This window comes from Syngnathus acus, chromosome 22 (genome assembly GCF_901709675.1).
Source record: "Syngnathus acus chromosome 22, fSynAcu1.2, whole genome shotgun sequence".
Classification (NCBI taxonomy): Eukaryota; Metazoa; Chordata; class Actinopteri; order Syngnathiformes; family Syngnathidae; genus Syngnathus; species Syngnathus acus.
Genome location: NC_051106.1, coordinates 83034 through 108438, shown reverse-complemented (window position 1 = coordinate 108438; position 25405 = coordinate 83034). Strand labels below are relative to the sequence as shown.

General features: G+C 49.8%; 1 protein-coding gene across 1 annotated transcript in view; it reads left to right on the top strand.

Annotated features, from left to right (window-relative positions):
- Positions 1 to 24155, top strand: part of LOC119116331 (nesprin-2-like) — a 55274-nt gene extending 31119 nt beyond the window's left edge. The window contains exons 14-44 of the mRNA XM_037241633.1: positions 3811 to 3923; positions 4015 to 4183; positions 4262 to 4358; positions 4430 to 4629; positions 4942 to 5130; positions 5232 to 5360; positions 5994 to 6095; positions 6207 to 6386; positions 6466 to 6624; positions 6738 to 8570; positions 8654 to 8785; positions 8862 to 9055; positions 9137 to 9212; positions 9281 to 9378; positions 9446 to 9566; positions 9705 to 9986; positions 10070 to 10605; positions 10889 to 11038; positions 11096 to 11246; positions 11361 to 11519; positions 11587 to 11754; positions 11826 to 11927; positions 11998 to 12198; positions 12985 to 13192; positions 13268 to 13380; positions 13460 to 13662; positions 13721 to 13819; positions 22736 to 23018; positions 23106 to 23318; positions 23761 to 24015; positions 24135 to 24155. Coding sequence (XP_037097528.1) covers positions 3811 to 3923; positions 4015 to 4183; positions 4262 to 4358; positions 4430 to 4629; positions 4942 to 5130; positions 5232 to 5360; positions 5994 to 6095; positions 6207 to 6386; positions 6466 to 6624; positions 6738 to 8570; positions 8654 to 8785; positions 8862 to 9055; positions 9137 to 9212; positions 9281 to 9378; positions 9446 to 9566; positions 9705 to 9986; positions 10070 to 10605; positions 10889 to 11038; positions 11096 to 11246; positions 11361 to 11519; positions 11587 to 11754; positions 11826 to 11927; positions 11998 to 12198; positions 12985 to 13192; positions 13268 to 13380; positions 13460 to 13662; positions 13721 to 13819; positions 22736 to 23018; positions 23106 to 23318; positions 23761 to 24015; positions 24135 to 24155 — 6936 coding nt within the window. The remainder of the gene's footprint in view (positions 1 to 3810; positions 3924 to 4014; positions 4184 to 4261; positions 4359 to 4429; positions 4630 to 4941; positions 5131 to 5231; positions 5361 to 5993; positions 6096 to 6206; positions 6387 to 6465; positions 6625 to 6737; positions 8571 to 8653; positions 8786 to 8861; positions 9056 to 9136; positions 9213 to 9280; positions 9379 to 9445; positions 9567 to 9704; positions 9987 to 10069; positions 10606 to 10888; positions 11039 to 11095; positions 11247 to 11360; positions 11520 to 11586; positions 11755 to 11825; positions 11928 to 11997; positions 12199 to 12984; positions 13193 to 13267; positions 13381 to 13459; positions 13663 to 13720; positions 13820 to 22735; positions 23019 to 23105; positions 23319 to 23760; positions 24016 to 24134) is intronic.
- The last annotated feature ends 1250 nt before the right edge of the window (positions 24156 to 25405 follow it).

The following is a 25405-nucleotide window of genomic DNA, read 5'->3' as shown; positions in this document are numbered from 1 at the left end:
TACAAGCGCTTCTGTGCCCTCTTGACCAGTGTTGTGGTGTTCACAGTCCAGGTGAGGTCGTCTGTGATGTGGACTCCCAGGAATTTAGTGCTGCTGACCACCTCCACAGCTGAGCTGTTGATGATCAGTGGAGCGTGGTGAGGCTGGTTCTTCCTGAAGTCGACGATGATCTCCTTCGTCTTCTCCACATTCAGGATCAGGCTATTGTCTCTGCACCAGCCCACCAACTGCTCCACCTCCTCTCTGTAGTCCAGGTCGTTGTTGTCCCTGATGAGGCCCACCACCGTTGTGTCGTCTGCAAACTTCACGATGTGATTGGTGGTGAACCTGGGGGCGCAGTCGTGTGTCATCAGGGTGAACAGCAGGGGGCTCAGGACGCAGCCCTGAGGGGAGCCTGTGCTGAGGGTGACGACATCTGAGGTGTTCTGTCCGACCCGGACTGACTGAGGTCTGTTGGTGAGGAAGTCTAGCAGCCAGTTTCGAAGGGGGGTGCTGAAGCCCAGGTGTTCCAGTTTTTCCACCAGATGCTGTGGAATAATGGTGTTAAACGCTGAGCTGAAGTCCAGGAACAGCAACCGCACGTGGGTGTTCCTCTCCTCCAGGTGAGCCAGGCTCAGGTGAAGAACGGAGGAGATGGCATCCTCAGTAGAGCGGTTCTGCCGGTAGGCAAACTGGAACGGGTCGAATGTTGGGGGGAGTCTGGAGACGATGTGTTCTTTGAGCAGCCTTTCGAAGCACTTCATCATGATGGGAGTCAGTGCCACAGGTCTGTAGTCATTCAATGAGGTGATTTGAGGTTTCTTCGGCACCGGAATGATGGAGGCAGCCTTGAAGCATACTGGCACTGTGGCTTGGTCCAGCGAGATGTTAAAAATGTCTGTGATGACACCAGCCAGCTGACCTGCACATTCCTTGAACACCCGCCCAGGTATGTTGTCGGGGCCTGGGGCCTTACGTGGGTTGACTCTTCTCAGAGTCTTCCACACGTCGGCTGAGTGAAGGCAGAGTGCCTCCTCTTCCTGGTGGGGAACAGATTTAACTGCAGGAGTGCTGTTTAGTGCCTCAAACCGCCCAAAGAAGTTATTTAGACCATTTAGGAAGTCAGCATCAACCTCACCCACCGGGGGGGAGGGTAAGTTGTAGTCCGTGATCGCCCGTATGCCTTGCCACATACTCCTGGTGTTATTGGCGTCGTGGAAAAAATCCTGAATTTTTCGACTGTGGCTTCGCTTCGCTAACCTGATGGCACGGTTCAAGTTGGCTCTCGCTGTCCTCAGTGCCTCCTTGTCGCCAGACTTGAAGGCTGAGTTCCGTGCTCGTAGCGTATGACGTACCTCCTCAGTCATCCAGGGCCGTTGGTTGGCTCGGGTGATGATGTTCTTAGTGGTGCTGACGTCCTCGGTGCATTTGTTGATGTAGGCTGATACAGTCATGGCGTACTCATCAATGTCGATCTGATTGTCATATGTTGCTGCTGATTTGAACATGTCCCAGTCAGAGCACTCAAAGCAGTCCTGGAGTGCCTCCATGGCCCCCTCAGACCACACCCTCACCTGCTTCACTGTGGGTTTTGCTCTGATCAGCAGGGGCCTGTATGCAGGGATTAGCATAACAGATAGGTGGTCTGAAGAGCCGAGGTGGGGGCGGGGGGCTGCTCTGAATGCATCCTTTATATTGGTGTAAACCAAGTCCAGAGTGTTCTCTCCCCGAGTTGGAAAATCCACGTGTTGGTAAAAATGAGGGAGAATAGTCTTCATGTTAGCCTGGTTGAAGTCCCCAGCAATGATGAAAACACCCTCTGTGTGCGTGGATTGCAGCTCACCGATTGTCCGATAGAGAACACTCATGGCCTCTTTAGTATTAGCGCTAGGAGGCACATACACAGCCGTGATGCTAACAACAGTAAACTCTCTGGGCAGGTAGAAGGGTCTGCAGTTAACAGTCAAAAGCTCGATGTCCGAAGAGCAGAAGCTGGCGACAGATCTAGCATTTTTGCACCAGTTGTTGTTGATGTAGACACACAGCCCACCTCCTCGGGATTTACCGCTTAGCTCGCTGTTTCTGTCGGCGCGGAATGTAGCGAGCCCCTCCAGGCTAACGGCGTTGTCCGGTATTGATGAGTTCAGCCATGTCTCCGTCAGGATGAGAGCGCAGCAGTTTCTAACCTCCCTCTTTGAAGAGAGTTCCAGTTGTAGATGGTCCATTTTATTATCCAGTGAGCGGACGTTGGAGAGGAAGATGGATGGAAGCGGCGGTTTGTAGGGGTTAGCTTTAAGCTTAGCCGTTAGCCCACCTCGACAGCCGCGCTTTCGCCGCCGGTCACACCGCCTACGCTTACTCCTCCTCCGGCGTGTGCTGCCTGGCGAGCCCGCTGCATCGTGAGCTTCTGGGGCTAGTGCCCGAAGCACTCCGAGGCTACGTAAACAGACTAGGGTATTTGTGGCTACGAGTCCGAAAACACTTGATGACCGTACCTTCAGCAGGCGCTGGCGATCATATACTAATCTACTGGATGGATAAACTAAACTTTGTGTTGTTTGTAGTGTCCTAGGCGACATATTTTGTGAAAATGCTCGTCGGTTGTCGAGAGCCGTCGCAGCCGCAGCCAACTGGGACGCCGCCATCTTGGAATCTCCTCTTTTTATTATGGGTTGCCCTGGTTACAAGAGGCGTTGCTACACTAAAGGGAGGGGAGATTGTGACTGTAGCAACGCTGTTTAGCTAGCTAATAATGTTGTGTCGTGCGAGGCCGCATGGCCTTGGCCGATCCGTGACCCCAGGAATGCAGAGTCTGTTCTTAGGTGGTTGGCAGCCTCGTTCTCGGCTGCAATCTCCAAACCTGGATGCCGTGTCCCTGTAAAAAAATGCTCTAGACTTTCTTGCTACGTTTCACACAATAATAATAATGAGTAAATAATCAGATACCTCTCGTGTATACACTCCAACAAACGTTAAGTAGATGTAAGATAACTTGCATGAAGTCTACTTAAACAAACATTGAGTAAATGTGGGATAACTTAAAAACTGTCCCGGTCAACAACAATTTATGAATAGTATAAATATAAGTATTATATAAAGTATAAAAGAGAAAGAACTTCTCTTGAACTAAACAAAGAACAAAGGTGTTCTGTTCATAACTAGTGAGGGCCTCTCACAGGTAAGAAAAGGAAGGGAGTATAAGAACTCCTTAAAGCTAGACAGATATGTTGGCTTGAGCGAAGATATGAGACCTCCGGTTCAGGCCGACCAGCGCTTCTGCAAAACTAATTATTCTAACATTTACCTTCTGTTTTCTCAGTTCTCTGTGCAAGCTGTTGTATTTTTCGCCATGTTGAGTTTCATAGTGGCGCCGAATATCGTACTCCTTAAGCACCGGAACTTGCTGCATGCACACTAGGCACATGGGTTTCCCATTCACCTCCGTGAACATATAGGGAGAAGTCAATTTTTTCTTGAAAAACCTGACACTCTGAGTCCACTTTTCTCTTTTATGACAAAGACATTTTGCTGATGAGGGTTCCCGTTCCAAGAGAAAAAGCGGGTAAAGCGATTGAACTGGCTAAAACACAACACCTCTAGCGAACAACATAGGAACTGCATATTTTAAAGAAAATTAAGTTTATTCTTTTTTTTTAATAATGCAAATTTATCCCCGGGCCGGACTAAACCCCCTGGCGGGCCGGTTCCGTACGTTTGACACCCCTACACTGTAGAATAACATAAGTGTGCTCCACGTGCATATCAGACCCAACATTGCATCTTATGTATAAAAGCAGACTGAAACAACAAAGAGGGCATATGTTGTTCCAGGTGTGCCTTCAGGAGATTTCCCAGCAGATGAGCACATTCCAGGCCTTCCAAAAGCAGCAGGAGTACGTAACCATGCTGGTTCCTATTGAAAAGCTAGAGGATTTGAAGAGGAGGTGGGTAGGCGTGATTTTAGTCCAGCAAATGTTCCTTTCTTTTGAGTTTGACTTGGGCGTCATCACTCAGCCAAGCTTTTTCCCCGGGCAGGTTCACCGGTGTGAGAGTGAGCGCCAAGTACCACGACATCCAGCTGGAGTACCGACAACATCGTCACACGGTGCTGGATTTGCTGAGCCAAATAGGGAGCCGAGTGCACTTGTGGGCCAGGCCTTACCTTTCTCCAGAGGCGCTTAGGCTTTTGCTGCACGACTGGCATGTGAGTTGTCGCAGATTCGCATTGTCATGGAATGGAAACATTTGCAGGGTATTTGATGGCGGCGCCTTTGTACCACAGGAGCTGGTCACTAATCAGGAACTTCCTTCCTCGCTGGAAGCCGCTCTCCAGCAGCTGAAGGGCGTCTCGGACATATACTCGACCAAGTCTGCTCTCGGTAAGATGTGACTTGCCCGAGACTTCCTGGCGAGACTTCCCAAATCCATGGCGTGTTGACCTGGCTTTCAGCTGCTGACTACCGCCACGTTTGTCAACAAGAGACACTGCTGGAGGAGGACACGGCGGCCGCGTTGGCCCAGGTCAGCTCAGCCAATAATACGCTGGCACGGGTTCTGAGCGCCTGGGACTCCTACAGCGACGAGTTCAGCAGCATGCAGGCGTGGCTGGAGCAGGACTCGGACGCACGGGGCTGCGGCTCCCGATCCACGGTACTCACCAGTAGGGATGGCTTCCCGCCAAGCCACCAAGTTTGCTGGCGTGACAGTGGTCATTTTGATTGATCTTAGTTATAGAAATGGAATGTTAGCTAAGCCATTTTTTGACAATTTGCATTTGGAGCCACTGCACATTTACTGTGTGAATATGCAAAAAAAAAAGAAAAAATGGTGGAAGAATGTCACCGATATAAAAAATTGGCATGGGGTGGCCACCCAGTAACTCCACCCCTGACAGCAGGGAAAGGCCATGCCCCCTCTTCTAATGGAAATGAGCCATTTCCGACGTGTGTTTTTGACACCAAGGCGACTGCGGAGAGCGTAGCCGAGTGGGCGACCCGACATGCTCACCTGAACGAGGTGGCAAGCTTCCTGATGGAGTCGACCGACCCACGGACCAGCAGCAGCCTGGAAGAGGAGTTGGTCAAGCTCAATGCCCATTGGGCTGACTTTGTCCACAGAAACACAGTTGAGAACCTTGGTCCCGTCGTAATGGTTGGTGTGAGCGTGTGAGCTGTGTCTTCCTCTCGTGCCTCGTGTCTCCCTCTGCTTGACACTTTGGGTCCAACTGGTGAGCCTGTTGGTGTGTTTTCCAGGATTGCAGCGCTGACATCCAGAGCAGAAGACCACACGTTCAGGCTCTTCTCAAGGAGACCACACTTCTTCTCCAAAAACCCGTCCAAACAATGTCAGATCCTCTACGCACCTATAGGAAAAGAATACAGGTAACAAGAATTTAGTTGTGAAGTCATTTTGGAAACAGCATGGCTGTTGTAGCTTAGCTCGCACACACCATTTTGCACCAAATGCCCTTTCCCCCATTGTTGCCAGCACCATCCTTACACACTGAAGCTTGAATGAGGAGACAATCGACAATCTAGTCAACTTCCTGTCTTGAAGTTCATGCACTAGCACAGGTCAAAGGTCAACTACCTTTTCCTTTTTTGAAATACTTTTACTGGATGTGAGTTTCCTGGGATGCGCAGGTCATAGTGTACAGGGGTACAAACGAGACAATAATAATGTGCGTGCGTGCACCCACGCACGCATGCGCGCGCACACGCACACACACACACACACACACACACACACACACACACACACACACACACACACACACACACACACACACACACACACACCGACTGGTCGGGCACTCCTAAAGCGCTATGGGAATGCACTCGCTCCATTTAGCAGTAGAACACTTTGGTGGTGGTGGCGCACCAATTCCTCTCATATGAAGCGGTTGGGATAATGGACGGATGGATGGATTTTGGCCGTTGCGATCCCTGGCACGTAGTAATTCAGAAACAGTGCTGAGTTTGAATCATCTCACGTGTTTGTGTTCTGTCCGTCAGCTGCTCTTGAGGAGGCTGAAGGACGTGGATCTGGAGGCACTTGTTTCTTCCCCAGAATCTTCTGTGGGGCAGTTGGAAGAGGTGAAGATGGCCGTGGCTGAAGTATGTCATGCCCCGAACCCTTAGCCCTCTATGAATGTCCCAGATGATGAGCTGTGCACGGCTGGCGGCCTCAAGGGCGTGCGTGTGACAGAGTGCGTCTGCTTTAATCAGGCGAGTGAGACCCTGTGCGAGGCAGACCGCTTGTGTGCAGCGTTGCAGTGCAGTATTTCGTCTCTTGACACTCGCTTGGCCGAGCTTCTGCACTGGGAGACGGAGGCTCAGGAGATGCACCAACTGCTGGGGACCACGGAGCAACAGCAGCAGCAGCAGCAGCAGTACCCGAGAGTTCAGGTGAGATGATCTATCGAGCGGGAGTCTGGTGCTTTTCCCATAGCCACTCTCTTCATTGGACTCTTGTCTATTCCTGCAGGTCCTGATTTCCCGTGGCCTTCAGCTGGAAGGTCAGGTGGTGACAGAGGAGCAAGATCTTCAGGCCTCCATTCGGGCAAATCAGAAGAGCCCGCCCATTCCCTACTTGCAGACCACTGTCATGCAGGATCGAGTGCAAGCGGCACTGGCGCAGTCACAGGCCAGTGGTCTTGATCTTGGTGTTGCGCTTCTTGGGAGAAAGAGACTGAAGACATTTAAACGGACGCATGACATAAAGATTAATTCCATCGGATTTTGTTTGCCCCATTACAGGAGGCAGTCAGGATGCTGAGCAACTTGGGAGCGAGAAGAGACACAAGCACGAGTCCTACGGAAGGTCGTTCAGCCAAAGTCTTCATCCGAGTCGAAAACACAGCTCCTCAGCGACGGCGGGCGGACACTGCGCTGCCGCCGACATCCCCCGTGGAATTACATCCATGTCACGAAACGTTTGTGTCAAACGTAGTGGTTCAACATTGCGGAGAAGGAAGGATGAGTGTGTCTTCCCATAGCTCTGCGCAGCAGATTCCAACGGCAGAGGCTCCGACTCCTTCCTGGACAGGAATGAGTGAGCAACAGCAGGCCATGGAGCTAAACAGCGGAACAGCACAGCAGAAGCCAAAGTGTCACCGGCCTCACGTCCAGGTACGAGCCAAAGGAGAGCCAAAGGTAGGAAAAATGCATCAAGATGCTGAGCACCAACCGACAGACGCCAAGAAATGTAAAGCGGGCCAGTATGTGTTCACGCACGTGGAGGTTGAACCAAAACTCCCACATAAAGCTGAGACACGTGAGCCGATTTCATCTCTCCGCCCACAATGCAAAAAGGCCCAGGCCGTGAAGAATCGCCCTTGGCTCCAAAACAGGTCGCAGGTTTGGCTTGAACCTGCCCTGCAAGGCCGAGTTTTTGCTCAAGGGCCAACCTGGGCCCAAGATAGGCCCGTATCCCCCATGCAGGACATGATTCTGCCGTCTCGCATTCAGGTTGGTTGTCATCCGCAGTCATGGGCCCCTGTCGGGCCAGACTCCCCGATGCCATTGGCCTGCTCCCAAGCCAAACCTAAACCTTTGGTCGGGGCTCAGGCCAGTGCGGAGCCAAGGCCCCAGCCTGAAAACCAGGCACAGGAAATCCTGCCACATCAATACCAGAGTCAGATGCCCCGGAGCAGTCCTGCCCACACGCAAGCCCAGGCACAGACGCCACCTCAAAAGTCCATTGCTCCATCTCAAGCCAAAGCAGAGCCCATAGCAACGGTCCATGTGGCTTCAGGCCAAACCCACGCCCGGACCCGAGTGGGCAGCTGGTCTGCCATGTCTGCGCAACCTGGGGCTTTAGTAGAACTCCAAGCCCGGCCTCCGCCGCTCATACAGGAGCCTCAATGTCAAGACGCGATTCAGCACAGGCATCATACTCCTCAGCCGGTCGTTGAAGCTCCACAAGCACCGCAATTGGCCCCGAGTGCTCGACCGCAAAGACCTTACATGAGGCACTCTGGCCATTCGACCATGCCGCAACCATCTCCTCTGCAGCAGATGCAGCTGCACTCTCACGCCCTTGTCCAGGCGGGGTCTCTGTGCCAAGCCAGGCCCCAGAGTCAGCATTCCCCAATGCGAGCCGCCGTTTTGACACTACCGCAGTGCGTGCCCGAGCAGTTTGCGACTCAACTACTATGGCGATACAAAGCGGAATTCCAGTTGACTGCTCAGCCCAGAATTGCAACACTGACCCAAGGCAGCGCTTTAGCTGCGTCAAAGCCGCTGTCACCTCTGATGACTGTTGAACACCCGCTCGGACCTGCGACACAGTTTCAAACACAGACCCAAACGGCACCCGAACCTGACTCCCAATCTCCGGCACAGGCGATGCTCCAGGTCAAGCTTGCTCCACAGGCTCAGGATCCATCGCAAGACAAGCAAAAAGATTCCGTAGCCGTTCTGGAGTCTCATATGTGCGTGCGATCCCGGGAAGAATCGCCAGACCTCCTGGCTCCTCGGCAAGCCTACACCAAGGCCCGGGCTTTGGCTCAAAGCAGTTTTGAGAAGGCCAAGCACTGCCTGCAGGAACATATTCTGGAGGCTGTCAGTCATCAAGCGGCAGTGACAAATGTAAGTGGGATTCTTGGCAAAATCTGAATATTTGTCCTGTTAGGAGAGCTCAGCTGACCTAAGCAAAATGGACACCTGTGTAGACTTTGAGGACACTGGATCCAGAGTTACTGGAGGAATTCCTGAAGGCAGCCAAAAGCATGGAGGTCTTCTGTACACCTTGGCAGCTCAGAGACATGCAGCTGTTGACACAGTCTTTCAGCGCTCAGTGGGAGGTAGGATTTGAGAGCTTCATTTTGGTCAAAATGCTTTTCAGTCGTTGCTCTGAGATGGCTTTCATGCACCCTCAAGGCTTACTTTACATCCGAGGGCGACGGTGCCCGAGCGGGCCAGCGAGTGGAGGCCTTAAGAGAGCTGTGCCACGTGCTGAGTCCGCAGGACGCCCACCGCCTGGCCCACACTCAACTGAGCGAGTGTGAGAGTTGCCTGGCTGTCATCCAGCGCCAATTTGGCAGCGACCAACAAGCTCCGCAGCCCGACGAGCGGTGAGACGGCCGGGGTCGCTCGGTTCTCACAAAGAGCCGCCTTTCTGCTTCTTTTTGAAAAGAACCTTTGCTGTTTGACAGAGTTGCTGTCTTCAAAGTGGAGCAGACTCCATCCGTCAAAAGCATGCCCCTCGGTACACCTCAAATTCCATCTGAGGTAACATCGTCATTGGAAGCACATGTGGGCTAAGGCACCGTCACTGTTAAACTTTTTTGTGTGTGTAGGTTTCGCAAAACAAACCCAAGGCAGTAACTGCTGAACAAAAGGTTCCAGGTCAATCTTCTGTGGATGAAGATGGCAACCAAAAGGAGGCTTTAGAGAAGTGAGCGCAGCAATGGAGCTAATACAATGCTTGAAATGGCCTTTGCTCATCGTGCTTTTGTCTTTAGATATGAAATTTCCATGAACTCTCTGCAAGTCCAGCTGTGGAAAAATGAGCAGATCATGGGAGATGTTCCCTCAGACTCCGTGACTCTAAAGGATCTTCACTCGCGGCTACAGGAACTCCAGGTACCGTTGGCAACATTTGCACAATTGAAAGAAAGCAACGGAGAGAATCCAGCACCTTTATTTGACAAGAGCTGCAGATGTAACACATAATGCGTTGGCACCACCACAGACAATTGAACACCATTTTTTCTCTGGTAGTTCCTGAGGCAGGACACAGAGTCTTTGTGGCTTGAGTTTACAAAGCAGTGCTCCCAACTGCCTGGTCGAGAGCAGGAGAAATGCCATCTTCAGAACCAGTGGCGGGCCCAGCAGGCGCAGCTTCAGGAAAGAGGTGGTTCCCTCGGTGCCGCACTTAGGCAGATTGACTCCACTGAGAACCACATGGTGGACTTCACAGAGCGCCTTGAGCGTTACCTGAGACAAGCCAAAGACATCAAGGCCTTCACGCTGACTGACGCCAACATCCTGAAAGACATCAAGGTCCGATGGCCTCCGAAGTGACGTGAGGAATTATGTCACCTGCCAGCAGATCCTAACGTCCCCCCCCCCCCACCCCCTTGTAGGAACTTGACGAAAACATCCAGAGTGAATTGGATCAGCTGGTCCGTCTGGATCCAGAATCCAGCAACCTGGACCACAGAGACTGCCTCCCTCTCTCGCGGGAGGTGAAAGCCCACAGATGCAGCCTGTATCAGCTTGGCCAACAAGTTCGCAAAAGCGAGGCAGCTGCTCGCGCTTTGGACCGCTTTCTCGTGTCCCTTCGCACGGTGAAGGAAGACATCGACCGACCTTGCGCCGATGCCAGTTGCGCCAAACTGGCTCTGGACAGCCTGAAAGACAAGGCGCCACAGTTAGATCTCCTGCTGCAGGGGGCCCGGTTGATGGTCACCAGGGATGGTTCCCCTGCGTCCTGCCTGGACATGGTCAGTGTCCTGCTGAACAAACTGGAAGAAGCTGACAGTGGAGCGCTCAAGAGAGACGCTCGCAGCCAATCTTTCGGCTTGAGGAAGAGGACCCTGTTGGAGGAACTGAGAAAGCTTTGGGGCACAGTGGAAGCACGAAGCCTGACAGAGGCCACCGTGCCAGCCGTGCAACACAGGTGGGCCTTTAGCCATTCAACGCAGGGGGGCTTTTAGCCGTGTAACACAGCTGGGCCTTTAGCCATGGAACACAGGTGGGCCTTTAGCAGTGCAATGCAGGTTGGCCTTTCGCAGCCTTTAGCAATAAAGGTGCGCCTTTAGCAATACAGGTGGGCCTATAGCAGCCTTTAGCAAAGCAGGTGGGCCTTTAGCAGCACCCTTTAGCAACACAGGTGGGCCTTTAGCAGCCTTTAGCAACAATGCCAACAAGGATGTGTTCTCAATCAGCACGTCTCGCCATAGGCTTCGGGCTTTGTCTGCCTTGGAGGGCCAGCTGCAGACTCACAACTCAGAGATCCAAGGTCTCAAGGAGCTTCCCGAGTGTCAAGGTCAGAATCTCCTGGAGGAGCTGGAGGCCGAGTACAACTCGACTCTGATGTCTTTGGCCGACAGGTATGTCCGCTTCCTGCTCTCGCCCCATCCAGTTACTGAAGTCACTGTGTCCGACAGCAAACACCAGTGTGGCGTCCTGACCCAGCTGCTCAAGACGTTCCAGAGCTGTCGCAGCCATATGAGTGGCACCGTGCTGAGAGCTGAGCAGACCGTCGGCGAGCAGGCCTCGTACATGGGCAAAGACAACCTACGCAGGACCATAGCCAAGGTGAGCCAAAAGCTGGACCAGCACACGTGAGCTCCCCAGAAGCAGAACCAGTGCACGTGAGCTCACTTGCTTAAAGGGTGTTGGCCGGGCCTTTGCTCCGATACGCTCATCCAGGTGGTGGACATCAAGGAGGACCTGAGCGGTCTCGGCGAGCGCATGGATGAGATGAGGACAGTTTGCAGGCAGCTGCAGTCCCACCTCAAGAAGTTTCCAGAGTGCAGGGAAGCCACGTTTGAAGCGGAAGCGGACACGCTGATGGACACCTGGCTGGATGTGAGCGCTTTGCATTCCACAATCCACCAAAACGCACTCCATTCCTAATTTGTCCCCTCCCGTGCAGGTGACGGAGAAGATAGATGCATACATGGACAACCTTCAAGTGGGCTCGGAGCTGTGGGACAAGGAGTTGGCGTTGGGTGCAGAGATTGACAACTGGATAGCGTCCAAACTGGCCCTGTTTGCAGAGAGCCACCCCTTCCACAACCAGCAGCAAGTCTTAGCCTTGAAGGTGAGCTTCAAACACGCCATTTAGAGTCATTGAAAAGATACGAACCCGCTGAAGCCATTTTAAACACGTAGGAGGAGATCCAGGTCAACGAGGAAAACATCCAACATTTCCACAACAAGTGCGAGGAGATCCAGAAATTGCTGCAGAGTCACGAGTCTCCGCTGGAGCTGCAAGTGAGTCGGAGCACCTTGAAAATGTTTGGAGGACCAAGAACCCATTCCCATGCGTGGCCTTCCCTTCTAGGTGATGGAAACGCAGTTGAGGAAGAGGTTGGAGCAGGTGAAGGAGCTGTTTGCCGACTGCACCGACGTCTTAGAAGAGCTGATGGTGGTGAAGAAACATCTCGGCCAAAAGCTCCAGGCCTGCCTGTCGGCCGTTGAGAACATTCAAGGCTCCGTCAGTAAGCTCCAAGCCTCCCAACCAGATGCGGAGGCCCATTTACAGGTGTGCGGCGCAAACTGAAAAACTTAATGTTGATCATGTATCAATGTGACGACTCCCAATCTGGAGAGCTAAATAGCGAGTGTGCTTCTACTTTCAAACTCCTTCCTCTTGCACTCGCTGAAAACAACCCTCAGGTGGTATTGGCAATTTGAATTTGCCCACAATGCATTGCACCGTACTCAGCATCAGTGTCCCTTGTTTGTTGAGTGCCATCAGCCAGTACCACAGCGCAAGGAGTCGGGAGTCCTCCCGTCCTGTAGGTAACCATTTCATTCTTGGTTCATACGTGTGTATGTGAGGGAGGCACAGTGGGTGAGAAGAGAGTCATGCCAAGTCTTTGCTGCCTCGAGCAGACGTTCAAGTGCGGACTGCCTGTGCTCTCGCCAAGGCTCACTTTCGATGAAGGAGCTGTCATCAGAGACTTGAAAGCAGACCCCACATTACAGAGTAATGTCGCATATCACTGCACACCATGTTGCACCGACTTCCCGTGCTGCGGAAAGCTGCTTCTGAAAATTTTTTAAGAAGAAAAACTAGACTAATGCTTGATCTGCATCTAATCTCATGAGCCCCAAGTGTTACTTGCACTGCCCTCTGTTAAAAAGCAATGAGATCAACCCTGTAAGGATGCTTTTGGGGCTTTTTGTTGTTTTTTGCCCTTACGTCCAACGCAATAGTGGGTACGGAACAAACCGTGACTCGGCTGAACCGTCCTTCCCTAAAAGTAGGTTTGATTCTGTCCCAGTCTCTTGCATCGTTTGCGCACTTTGTGCTGTTTTGCTCAAGGATTTGCACGATGGCCTCGAGGCCCAAGAGGAGCAGGCCGAGTTGGTGCTGAGAGAGATGGCCCTCGTCTCCGGCGTGGCTGGTACACAGGTGCTGGAGGAACTCTCGGCAGGTTGCGGGCAACTGATGGACGCCATCGCTCGCGCCAAAGACGCCATCAGGCACAAGAGAGAGGAGAAGGGCAAAGGCCCGTTCGAGGTCATCCAAGGTCAGTCCATAGAGAGATGGCGTGGCGTCTTCCTAAGCGAGCGATCGCCTATTGTCTTTTGATTGCCTCGTCCAGATGAGAGGCAGTCTTTTGAGGGCTGGTTCCAGGACCTGCGGCTGGCCATCCAGGTCTCTTTTGAGGAGCCGGAGAGCAGTGCTGATGTAGAAATGGCGTTACAAAAGCTCACAGTGAGTTCCTCACTTGACACCGCCGCTCCGCTCGGTCAAGTGAGGAAGAGGGGCCGACGGTTTGCCTGCTCTCCCTCAGGGCTTTTTGAAGGTCAACCATGCCGAGCACCGCCTAGAGCAGCTGAAGGAACATCTGGAAGGACGCCACCTGCAGATCCATCCTCAGCAACTGCGTGAGCTCAAAGACTGGCTGAACGAGCAGTATGAGGAAGTGGACACCTTCAAGGCGCGCTGTCTGAGCAGGCAGAAGCAAATGGAGTCCTTGAGTCGGGACATGAACAGGTAAATGGCACAAGACTCTCGTCTGAAGACAGGACGTAACCAACAGTGACCATTGCAGACTCCAGACGCAGTGTGATGCTTTCCATGAGTGGCTGCGGGGTCAAGAGGAGCTCAGCACGGCACCCAGTGCGGCCCAACGGCTCCTCCTGCAGGAGAGGTGATCCATCGCAAAATAAAACAGCCAGCGTATTTTTCACACTCCGAGCCGCTGCTCTGTGTGGCAAAATGTTGAACCGCGTGGCTTTTAACGTGGCGCGGTGTATTGGTGGATTTTCATCGACGTTTTACCCGCTTCTCGTCGCGTATGACCAAGGACGTTACCCAGCATGAGCGACAAAAGTGTCCGGGTCGGCCCTCATACAGAGCGACAGAGAAAGCAACAGAAAGGCCCAAGCATCTTGGGTTGCATTTTATTGGAGCAAAGTGTGCAAGAACCCTGCCCGGGCACCCAGGCATCAGTTGGTTCGTACGGCAGCAAGAGTATGAGGAAGGCATTCGTGCCTCCGGCGTGCTTGGGGGGGAGAAGCATCTGCAGGTGTCGCCAAGACCTGTGCCAAACATTGGTGCTGGTGTTTGCTGCTCCATGTACTAGAACAAGAGTGGGCAAAATTTTTGACTTGCGGGCCGAATTGGGTTCTAAATTTTGACCAGGGGGCCGAACCAGGAGCAGATGGATGTAGTGTTTGTGTGAAGTAATATTAACGACATGTAAAGGTCATTGCATAAAAGGTTTTGACCTTTAGTAGGTAGTAATGCATGGATATTCAAAAAAAGCTTTTTGAAAACAAATGCATTTATTAACAGCATTAATAATAATAATAATAATAAATTATATTTATAACGCACTTTATATTCGGGGGAATCTCAAAGTGCTACATGGCAGATAATAAACAAGAAAACAAAACAAGGACAAGTATAAAACAACTGGACGACAACCAAGATATGAGAGAAATTACGGAAATGCTAAGGTAAAGAGGTGAGTTTTAAGTCCAGTTTTGAAAGAGTCAGTGGATTGGGGTGCTCTTAGGTGGTCGGGGAGGGAGTTCCACAGTGTAGGGACTGTATGGCAGAAGGCCCGGTCGCCCATGGTGCGCACCTTGGTTTTCGGAACGTGGAGAAGGTGTGAATTGGATGATATTAATAAAATATGTCACCAAAAAACTACTATCAGTGATTCTCATTAAATATGACACTGTTATTATGAATAACAGTTTCCATCACTTCAGCGCCTGCAGGTCAGATTTATGAAAGATGTTTATCTTATGAGGTGAAATCACATCAAATGGCAAACATTCTGACCAAATACATCATCTTAAAGAATCAGTGAAAGAATACATCTAAATAAAGTAATAAAGAAATCAAAAAGGCAACACGGTGACGGATATCTGAAAATCAGAGCAGAGTTTTAACTCACAAACACCTGGGGACAGAGGTGAGGAAACGGGAAACACTTCCTTAAAGTCGGACTTAAGAACTTTGACAATTAAGATTAGTCGCAAACAGATGGTGCATCAATGAGAATGGTCGCTAGTTTCAATCCCTGCTATTTGTACAAATTATTTTCAAAATGCTTTTTTTTTTTTACAACAAACTTGAGAAACTCCCCTTCATTTACAGTGGGAACAGTGTTGTTGGTCTCCGTTTTTTTGCTAGTGCATCATAGTCTGGAGCAAAATTTGTTGTGGCAATTCTTAGGATAGAGCCGAGGTGTTGGTCCGTTAACCTAGATCTGTGACGGGGCTTTGTTGATGTTCATGTGGCTGAACGTCTTGCTCACACACGTAGGTCGAGCCAAATTGTCCACTCTTTTTTTAAACACTCGGCACTCAGTGTCCACCTTTCTTTTCCTTGGGCCACTCATTTTAATGGAAGGATTCCAGGTGAAAGTTTGTGGGTGGCTTTAGCATAAAACGATATCTGAAAGCTCAGCGTGCAAAATACGAGAATGCTGACGTCACAGCCCACACTCGAAATCCGGCACTGATAGACATAGAGCGTACTACTGAGTACGTACATGCACTTGTGAGTGTGCACTGAGCTTTCTGACACGGCTTCCGGGAGTAAATGTGCGGGCGGGCGTTCCCCATCTAAACACAGTCATTGCAGGGAAAATAACCGAAAAAAATGTTTGTGTGAGAGTGGTGCTCACTCTGACTTCTTTGCAAGAACCACACTGGAGACAGTTTGCCCTTTAGCACTTGCAACTGGAGAAAACGTTCGTCACCCTGTAGCATACAGCAGTCTGCCTTTGGTCTCTTGCAAGAGAGTATTTATTGAGAGAAAGCAGGGTGGGGTAAGCATGGACAGGTTTGGTGAACTCCTGGCATCTGGTCAAATCAGAGCAGGGGCTCTTAGCATTTTGTTTTACGATGTTGGGGGAAACAGAACAACTTTGATTGCTTCCTCTGCAGCTGGTCAAGCAGTGCAGGGGGACTTGTTTTACTACGTTATGAGAACAGGACAAGTTTGGTTAATCATTAGTTTACTTTCCAACACAATCATCCGATCAAACTAATCTGTCAACACTAACAGTTTGAGAATACAATTTATTCAGGTTTGGCGGGCCGGATAGTTTGCCCATGTCTGTGCTAGAACCTTCCGTCCGGGTGACACGACGGCACTTGCCATCCACAATGTTGCTCTTGATCTTTTGCGTGAGCGCAATAAACCCAATTTGAATCCTCTGACTGACAGCAGTGAAGTCATCTGTGTTAGGGTAGTGCTCACTCTAACTTATTTTGCAAGAACCACACTGGAGACAAGTTAGTCGTTTCAAACACCTGCAGGCGGAGAGTTCACTCGTCGCTGTGCTTACAGCGATGGTCGAATGAAGTCTGACTCAGGCCTCATCAGGTACATATTTATTGAGAAGAAACACAGTGGGGTTGAAAGTGGGGGTGTTGGAACACAGGATGGGGTGAAGCCGGTCCCCTGCTGATCAAAGCATAGCAGGGGGCCTTTTACGACTTTGTGGAAACAAAGCAACTTTGATTGCTTCCTCTGCAGCTAGTCAATCAGGTGAAAAGATCTTAGCACTTTGGTCTACTACTTTTGGTAAGACAGGACAAGCTAGGTAAATTATTACAGGTTACATTCCAACATACTCATACGATGAAGATATTCTGCAAACCCTAACATATCCCCCCTGTTTTATCATATGAGTATGTCAAACCCGATCAATCAAACATAAGAAAGAAAAAACAATGACAGCAACAATTTCCAGTGAAGACGAGGTATTCTCCTCAATGCTCCAGTCCAAATTTTGTGTGCAACTGAAAAACCTGCGGCCAGATTAAATGCAGGAAAAGAGTTACACGGCCCCTTTGCCTTAGGCGACCAGAATGTTATCAATAAAAAAAAAAAAAAGAAAAACACAGAAACAGTACATCATTGTACCCATCACTTGCAAGGCATTTTCGATGGTCAAATCATCAAGTTTCTGTAGAATAATGCTGAGCTAAACAGCATCTACGCAATCCACGTCTCGCAGCACATCACAGTCATCACATCCGTCATCTCTAAGAAGTTGTATATGCACTTGTGCCACGGTAGAAGACCCAAACCTTGTCACAGCAGACTTCAAACACGGGACAACACAGGTCGCAAACAAGCACAACAATACCAGCACAGCAAGCACAGGAGTCACAAGTTTCAACAGCAACTGCCACCACGCACCAGAGAATAGCCATGAAAAGAAATCCCATTGATGTGGGATGTTATCCTCCGACATGGCCTGCTGTAAATTCCTCAGTGAGTTCATGGCTTCCTTGATGTGCGTGTCGTTATCTCCTGGGATGTATGTGCAACAGGAAGTCCCAATGATGTGGCACACACCACCTTGTGCTGCCGTCAACAAGTCCAGAACCATCCTGTTTTGCAAGACCATTAGTCTAATAGCCTGGATCTCTCTATTTTGTCCATCATCGACTTGCAGTGAGAGGTTCACAAAGGATTGAAAACGATAGTTCAGTGTCTCGATGAAGAGAGATTGTTTTCCAACTCCGATCCAAGGAAAAAGCGCATGAACAACTTTGTTTCCGACAGGCCATATTTTATGGTCGTCCGGAACATTTGCACCCCAGACAGGGTCATGGGGGTCAAAGGTTGTAATCGCCCTGCGGCGACGTCCAGAAGAGTTGTGTGCTGTCGTCAGCTGACGATGTTGTATCCTGTAGGTGTGGTCTGTCACCCACACTGGTGCACACACTCCTGTCCAGTTGGCGGGCAGCATCGGATAAACCTTGTGACCACAAAGCCACCAGCCATTCTGTATGAAGTATGTTCCGTTTGATGGTGCAGCCATGTTGGTCGGAGAGCCCTCACCACCTGAAATGGCTCTCTTATCCTGACACTCAGTGGCGATGTCCAAAGCTCCCATCCAGTTCCCTCCTGGAGAGCAGTCTCTGTCAATGCATTTGTGGGTCTCACTTCCTTGGATGTAACACGTATAGTTCACTCCAGGTGGCCGGTCTGTGAAGGCCACCTGCGGCAGTGTTCGTCCTTTAACAGTCACATTGAGATTTGTCCAGAAAAGCTGATCACAGGTACCTTCCGCAAGTCCAGGGCGGGACGGGTCGGCATCACTGACTGTGACAGCACGGTGTTGATATCCAACTCCTCCCATGGATGCCGTGCATTTCGCTTCAGTGACATTCATTGCTCTGGCCTCCAAGTGAACTTGTGTGGAGGACGGAGGGAGTTTGGAACACACATAGCAGCCCTCCTGTGTGTGCGATCTCACAGTGAATTTGACGTAGCGGTACCACGTGTTGGTTTCGTATGGGTTTCTCGGGTCCCATGACCAGTCCTCAAAGTTCTCATCGTGTGACCATCGTTTTCCACGGTCAACATTGTCAATTGGTCTGTTCAGTTGAGTCCATAGACCATAGCACGCTCCAACCACAACGCAGCAGAGGATCCATCTGGCATATGGAGCCCCGTTGCTACTAGGATGGCAGAGACACCGGGACATCCCCTCGCCTAGCGGAGTGGGGATCACCAACATTGAGACGTCCCACCCTAAACGATAGGACTCCTTTGAAGTTAGTCTTCCCCACCACTCCGAATTAGGGGTCCAGCACTCTCTGCAACTTGCAGTGGCTGAGGTGAATCCAGCTGGGCCGTTCAGCTATCTTTACTGCGGTGGGGGTAGTCAGCAGGACTTGGAATGGTCCTCCTTACTGCGGTGGGGGTAGTCAGCAGGACTTGGAATGGTCCCTCCCACCGTGGGCTGGCCCAGTTCTTTCTTTTGATGACTTTGATGTAGACCCAGTCTCCTGGCTTGATGGGGTTGTCGACCTGTGAGGATGAAAGATCAGGCGGCAGTAAATTTGCATTGACACCTCTGTCAGTCTGAGCGTTCTAATCATGTAATCTGCCAGGGACTGTTCTTCGTCTGCTTCTTGCATATATTGTATGGTGAATGCACCAGTTAATTTTATTGCCCTTTTGAATTGGGCAAATAAGAGTGTTTGCGAGAAGTGTTTGAGCACTTCCGAATGACTCCTCCTGACCAAAGACCATTTATGACAGAGGCTATCCCATTTATCGCCTCCTGTGTTAAAGGAGATTCTCTGATCTTGGTTACTGGAGGAACGGACCTTAAGTCCTGTAGCAGATGGTTCCTTTGCCCATCCCCTTATCAGTTAAATAATGTTGATTAGCCAGGGAAACGCATAAGCGCGTGCCCTCCCAAACAGCTACACCACTTCCTCATAGCTTCTTCAGTTACTTTTCAATCATCTTCCAATTGTTTACAGCAAACGTTTGAGAAAAAAAAAATCTAACTCAATGGTACAACGCCATATGTATTAGAGAATCTATATGTAGTAAAGTGTTGTATATATATAATTTTTTTTTTTTTTTTATCTCCCACTCTCTATACAACATTCTCCCTCCTTCTGAGGCATGGCGACGCCCATGTCTCACACCTTGACAAACTGTCTGGGAGGATGTGTTCTTTACCACATATGACTCTATCATCATTTAATTTGATTTTCCTTCCAAAACGCTTCTCAGTTTCCCAGTTCACACATCTTCTGCATGTGTTACTAGTTCTCCAGTTTTTTTTTCCTAGTTAATTAGCAATCCAAAAGCAACCTTTTTATTTCCTTTATGTATTTATTTCTTCCTTAGCATTTAACGTACTCAAAATCACTCTTTCTTCAAAGTCGCTCTACTAATTTTCGATAGTAGTGTCCAACAACGTCAACCATTCAACCTGTATTTTCCCTTCATTCAGGCAACCAGTCATCAATGCTCATTTGCATCTCACACACAGTCTCCAAGAAGGAGTCTTTCTATCACATCGGTCCCAATTCATCCAAGCTCACCACACAACATTCACATACCATTTTCAACTCAAGGTTCCTGATAGAACAATCCACCAATCCAAAAAAAACTCAACACACAAAAAAACTGCTGGCAAATTAATCAGAAGTTTTTCTTTGTTTTTAAATTTGAAGAACCCAATCTCTCAGATTCAGCTCGCATATAGAAAGTTGTATAATCTTATAACACAACCAGTCAATTATTTCTATTAAATGTGAATGTCTTAAATTCACAATTTTGATTCTTCCAATTCTTGAAAGCATGTTCTGTCGTTTCTTACTTAACATGCACTAGTGTGGATCAGTTTCTGCTCGCAAACAGATTTCTCTCTTTTCCTCTCATTTTTGTCTTCCAAAAGCGTTTCTGTTCTGCGGTGCAAATCGGATAGACCACAGTCTAGCAAAGTTCTGTACACTAAAAGTTTAGCCAATTTTCATCATTTTAACACACATGCACAGCCCTCGCGCGCGTAAGGTAGATCCCAGCACCAATGATTCGTCACAGGCTGGCCATTTCCTGTGGTCGATCATGAGCTGGTCCCTCCCACGCACACGAGGACAGCACATTCTAAGTTTTATTTATCTTCTAGAAGCCAGTTGCATTCATTTACCACTTGATTTGCAAATTTTAACTTTAGTGTACATGCACAATTTGATCTCTGGTCATTTGTCATTGGGCATACAACAGCATTGTCATACTCCTTGCATGGACAGGAGCTCTAACAATCTAAAAACGTTCTAATAATCTGACAATGACATGTCTTGCTTTCATATGGACATCTGTTATTTCTTCCTCTGTAGGAGCACAAGAGATCACAGGGGAGGAATCTAGTCACGCTGACAATTTGGCTTTTCCTCTGCCCCTTCCTCCACCCTTTGATAGGTGTCGTTTTGCCTGACGACACTCTCTTGCGAAGTGTCCCCGTCTCCCACAGTTCCAACAGTTGTCAGAATCTGATGGGGGTTTTGAGTTACATTGCGGCCTGCGACCTTGTTGGCCTCTACCTCTTCCTCTGGCCTGCTGGGACCCATGAAAGAAGACTGTTGTATCTTCATCTAGGTCAACATCATCATCATCGCCTAGATGAAATACATCAGAACTTTTGGCCCATTGCATAGTTGTTGTCACACATGCAATATCTACTTCCACCAAATGTTTCCTCACCCAGTTGCCGAAGTCGGGGGGGGAAACAGTGATGAGCGCGTTTTTAAGACGTTGCTGATAAGCACTCTCAGCCGCATCATCGAATGGGGTGCCACTGTGCACCCAGAATTCTTTTTCAAATCTTAATTGAATGGCGGTCTCGTCACTTTTTATCTTTCCAGGTTTTGTCTCCTGAATTTGTTCTCTTTTCTCTTGTGAAGCTTTCAACCACATTCTAGCACAATTCAACTCTCTCTCTTTTCTTTTCTTTTTCAGTCCCTTTGTCGTTCTATCTACACTCTCCTCCAAAACATCAACCACCATCTTCCACACTTCAACTTTCAACTTCCCTTCTACTCCATACTTTTTCTTCCACTTTGGCATGTATTGCATACAATTAAGAAATTTACATGCCATGTACTTCTCATCTCCTTCAAGAGCTAGGGATTTACCGGTTTTGTTTCCCATCTTAATTTGGTATTTTAGGTTTATACAATTGTTTTTTATTTTTTATTTTTATTTTCTTTGAGGATCCTCAATGCAGGTTTAAATTGACCTTCCACCAAATTCTCTTTGCAGTCAATTTATCCTACCAGTCGCACTCTCAACCACACAAACTCCAGCGCTTTTTATTTTTAGGCCTATCCAGGATGGGTGTAAAACCCTCCCAAACAGCTTGGAAGAACGGACAAAAAAAAGAAAGAATCTACGCCCTTCTTCAATTAGGAAAAAGAGACTCTGTCTTTTCTTAGCCCGTTCCTTCCACTGGGACTAGAATCCCAGCTGTTTCATAGCTTGGAAAAACCAAAGCCGTATCTCATAGCCCGGACAAACCAAAGCCGTATCTCATAGCTAGGACAAACCAAAGCCGTATCAGCGCTTTTTTCTTTGACTTACTTGTCCCCTGGTTCGTTGCACTGCCGGATCCCGTCAATCCACCTCTGTCAGACGAAGGCAGACCTAAGACGCTGGCCCAGCGAAGAATTTCCTTCCCAGGTCTTTCTTTACCAGGTCCTCCTAATGGACGCTGGCCCGTCAACGGTGTACAGCGCGTCGTCCTCCGTCAGCCAGATGGCGGGTATGAGGGTCCCGGGTTTCGGCACCAAAATGTTAGGGTAGTGCTCACTCTAACTTATTTTGCAAGAACCACACTGGAGACAAGTTAGTCGTTTCTAACACCTGCAGGCGGAGAGTTCACTCGTCGCTGTGCTTACAGCGATGGTCGAATGAAGTCTGACTCAGGCCTCATCAGGTACATATTTATTGAGAAGAAACACAGTGGGGTTGAAAGTGGGGGTGTTGGAACACAGGATGGGGTGAAGCCGGTCCCCTGCTGATCAAAGCATAGCAGGGGGCCTTTTACGACTTTGTGGAAACAAAGCAACTTTGATTGCTTCCTCTGCAGCTAGTCAATCAGGTGAAAAGATCTTAGCACTTTGGTCTACTACTTTTGGTAAGACAGGACAAGCTAGGTAAATTATTACAGGTTACATTCCAACATACTCATACGATGAAGATATTCTGCAAACCCTAACAATCTGCCTTTAATACCCTCCTAGCAGGCATCGTTCATAGCTGCCGTCCTCTTCCCATGTCATAGCCAAGCGGCCGAAGTCCTGGTGGAGTTGCTGGATTCCGTGCGCCGCCATGGCGTTACAGTTGACCCCATCCTCAAGGACGGCGACGACGCCATCAGCCGCTACCGAAAGCTGGAGGCGCGGCTGTGGGCGCAGGCGGAGGAGGAAAAGCAAGTCATGGATGGGGGGCTGGGCCACTTTACTACCCAGGCCCAGTACCTCGGGACCTGTTTCAAAGAGCTCCTCTGTTCCTTCACCTTGGCGCGCAGCCATCTGCCGTACCAAGAGAGGAGTCTTAAAGCGCAGGTTGGAGCTCGTACATCGCCTCGCATTCTCTCACGTGCAGAACAAACCCGTCAGCGGCCCCCTTGTTTCCCTTGTGCCTATCACCAGGCGGTATTGAGCGCAAAGGAGGAGGGTGACACCAGGATGAAGAGCCTGCAACTACACTGCCAGAGTCTTTGCGAACAGGACCCGCACAGCAAACAGCGAGTCCAGCAGGTGCTCCGAGATCTGGAGGATGAGTGGAGGAGCATCCTGCGGGCCGCCCAAGATGTGGTCGAAGAGGTCGAGATGAGAGATAAGCCAGCCCAGAGGGAACATTTGGTGAGTTTCACCTTTCGCGCTCTTGGTTTGGAGCACCGTTCTCCATGCAAGTTGGCAAAGCAAAATGACTGTCAAGCCTGAGGAAAGAATGCTGTGTTCTGTCGTGACTGACCTCAAAATCATTCAGCCAGCACCATGCTGAAGAAATATTGATGGAAGAATGCGGTCAAGCCAAAAGTCACGTCAGGTTGTCACCTTTTGCCCAGATACGAGCTTAGCGCAAGCTCTAAGATACGCCCGGCTGGCGATGATCTGCAATGAGCTTGAATTTCATGTCATCACCAAGGCAGCGAGCGCACGTCCGTACTGTAAACAAAGCCGCCCGCTCGGAATGCCTACCAACGCAGCGGCTGTCGATAGAATGTCGTACTTCACGTGGTGTGATCACACGTTTATTTAGCCTTAACAAAATATTTTTTTCGTGCCGACTATATTGTTTCAGGAAGCCGCCATGCAGTCAGAGGCGCAACACCTAAAGGAGCAGGCCCAGTCTCCGCGTAACAGTCCGGACTCGGACCAGGCGGCTCAGGAAGCGACCGGAGGCCGGACAGAGGCTGCCGAGGCCTCGGCCCAGATCAAGAACGCCGCGCTGCCAGCTCGCATTGAGGCCACTCGCTTGTGGATCGAAGAGCGTCGACAGCAGCTTCTCCCTCTCGGGCCTCTCGTGCCGCTCCAGGAGCGATTACGAGTGACGCAGGTGCCTTCCTCTCACGTTCTTGAGTTCCCCCAAGCAGCAACAATGCAAATTCACAAAGCTTGCTCTCCTCTCTCATCTCTGCATAACAAGAGGCTAGCGTCACGATTATGCCTTTTCAGAATCAGAATCAGCTTTATTGACCCAGTTTGTGCATGCCAAACAGGGAATTTGACTCTGGCTGATCTCAGCCTCTGTACAACATTTAAGTGACTGACGACATATAGGTATCTAACAACATTTAAGTGACGAGAACAGGATGTTATTGCACAGTGATGACTCTGAGTCTCTATGAGTAGTGTGAGTTCATCAGAGCGACAGCCTGGGAAAGAAGCTGTGTCTGTGTCTCCTGGTTTTGGCGTACAGCGCTCTGTAACGCTGTCCGGAGGGGAGGCGTTTGAACAGACTGTGTCCTGGGTGAGAAGGGTCTGCGGAGATGTTACTTGCACGTTTCCTGGTCCTGGACAGGTACAAGTCTTGGATAGATAGAAGGTTGGTCCCGATTATCGTTTCCGCAGACCTGATTGTCCGTTCCAGTCTGTGCTTGTCTTGTTTGGTGGCCACTCCAAACCAGACAGTGATGGAGGTGCAGAGGATAGACTGGATGATAGCAGTGTAGAAAGTTTTCAGCAGCTCCTGTGGCAGGTTGAACTTCCTGAGCTGTCTCAGAAAGTACATCCTCTGCTGGGCCTTCTTCCGCACACAGTCTATGTGACCGGTCCATTTCAGGTCCCGGGAGATTGTGGATCCCAGGAACTTGAAGGTGTCTGTGGTGGGAATGGCCTTACTGAGGATGGTGAGGGGTGGAAGTGGCAAAGGGTCTCTCCTGAAGTCCACTGTCATCACGGTCTTGCGCGGGTTCAGCTCTAGGTGGTTTTGGCTGCACCAGTGGACCTGCCGCTCCACCTCCAGTCTGTACACAGTCTCATCACCGTCTCGGATCAGTCCGATGAGAGTGGTGCTGTCCGCATACTTCAGGAGCTTCACAGAAGAGTCGCCTGAGGAGCAATCGTTGGTATAGCGGTACAGCGGTAGTCACATTGAATGCCGCTAAAAGAAAATGATTATGTCTGTGTATGTTCTTCTGTGGGTTTTTAGCTTGTATTTTTTTTTATTCTTTTTATTCTATTTATTCTATTTATTTTTTTATTTTCATGCACTGATCGGTTGGCACTTTTTAAATTTCGTTGTACATGTGTGACAATGACAATAAAGATCTATTCTATCTATTCTATTCTAATAGCAATGGGGAGAGTACACACCCCTGGGGGGCGCCAGTGCTGGTGGTCCGGGTGTCGGATGTGATGGTCCCCAGCCTCACCTGTTGTCTCCTGTTGGGCAGGAAGCTGGCGATCCACTGACTGGTGGAGGAAAGGCACCGCGAGCTGGGTGA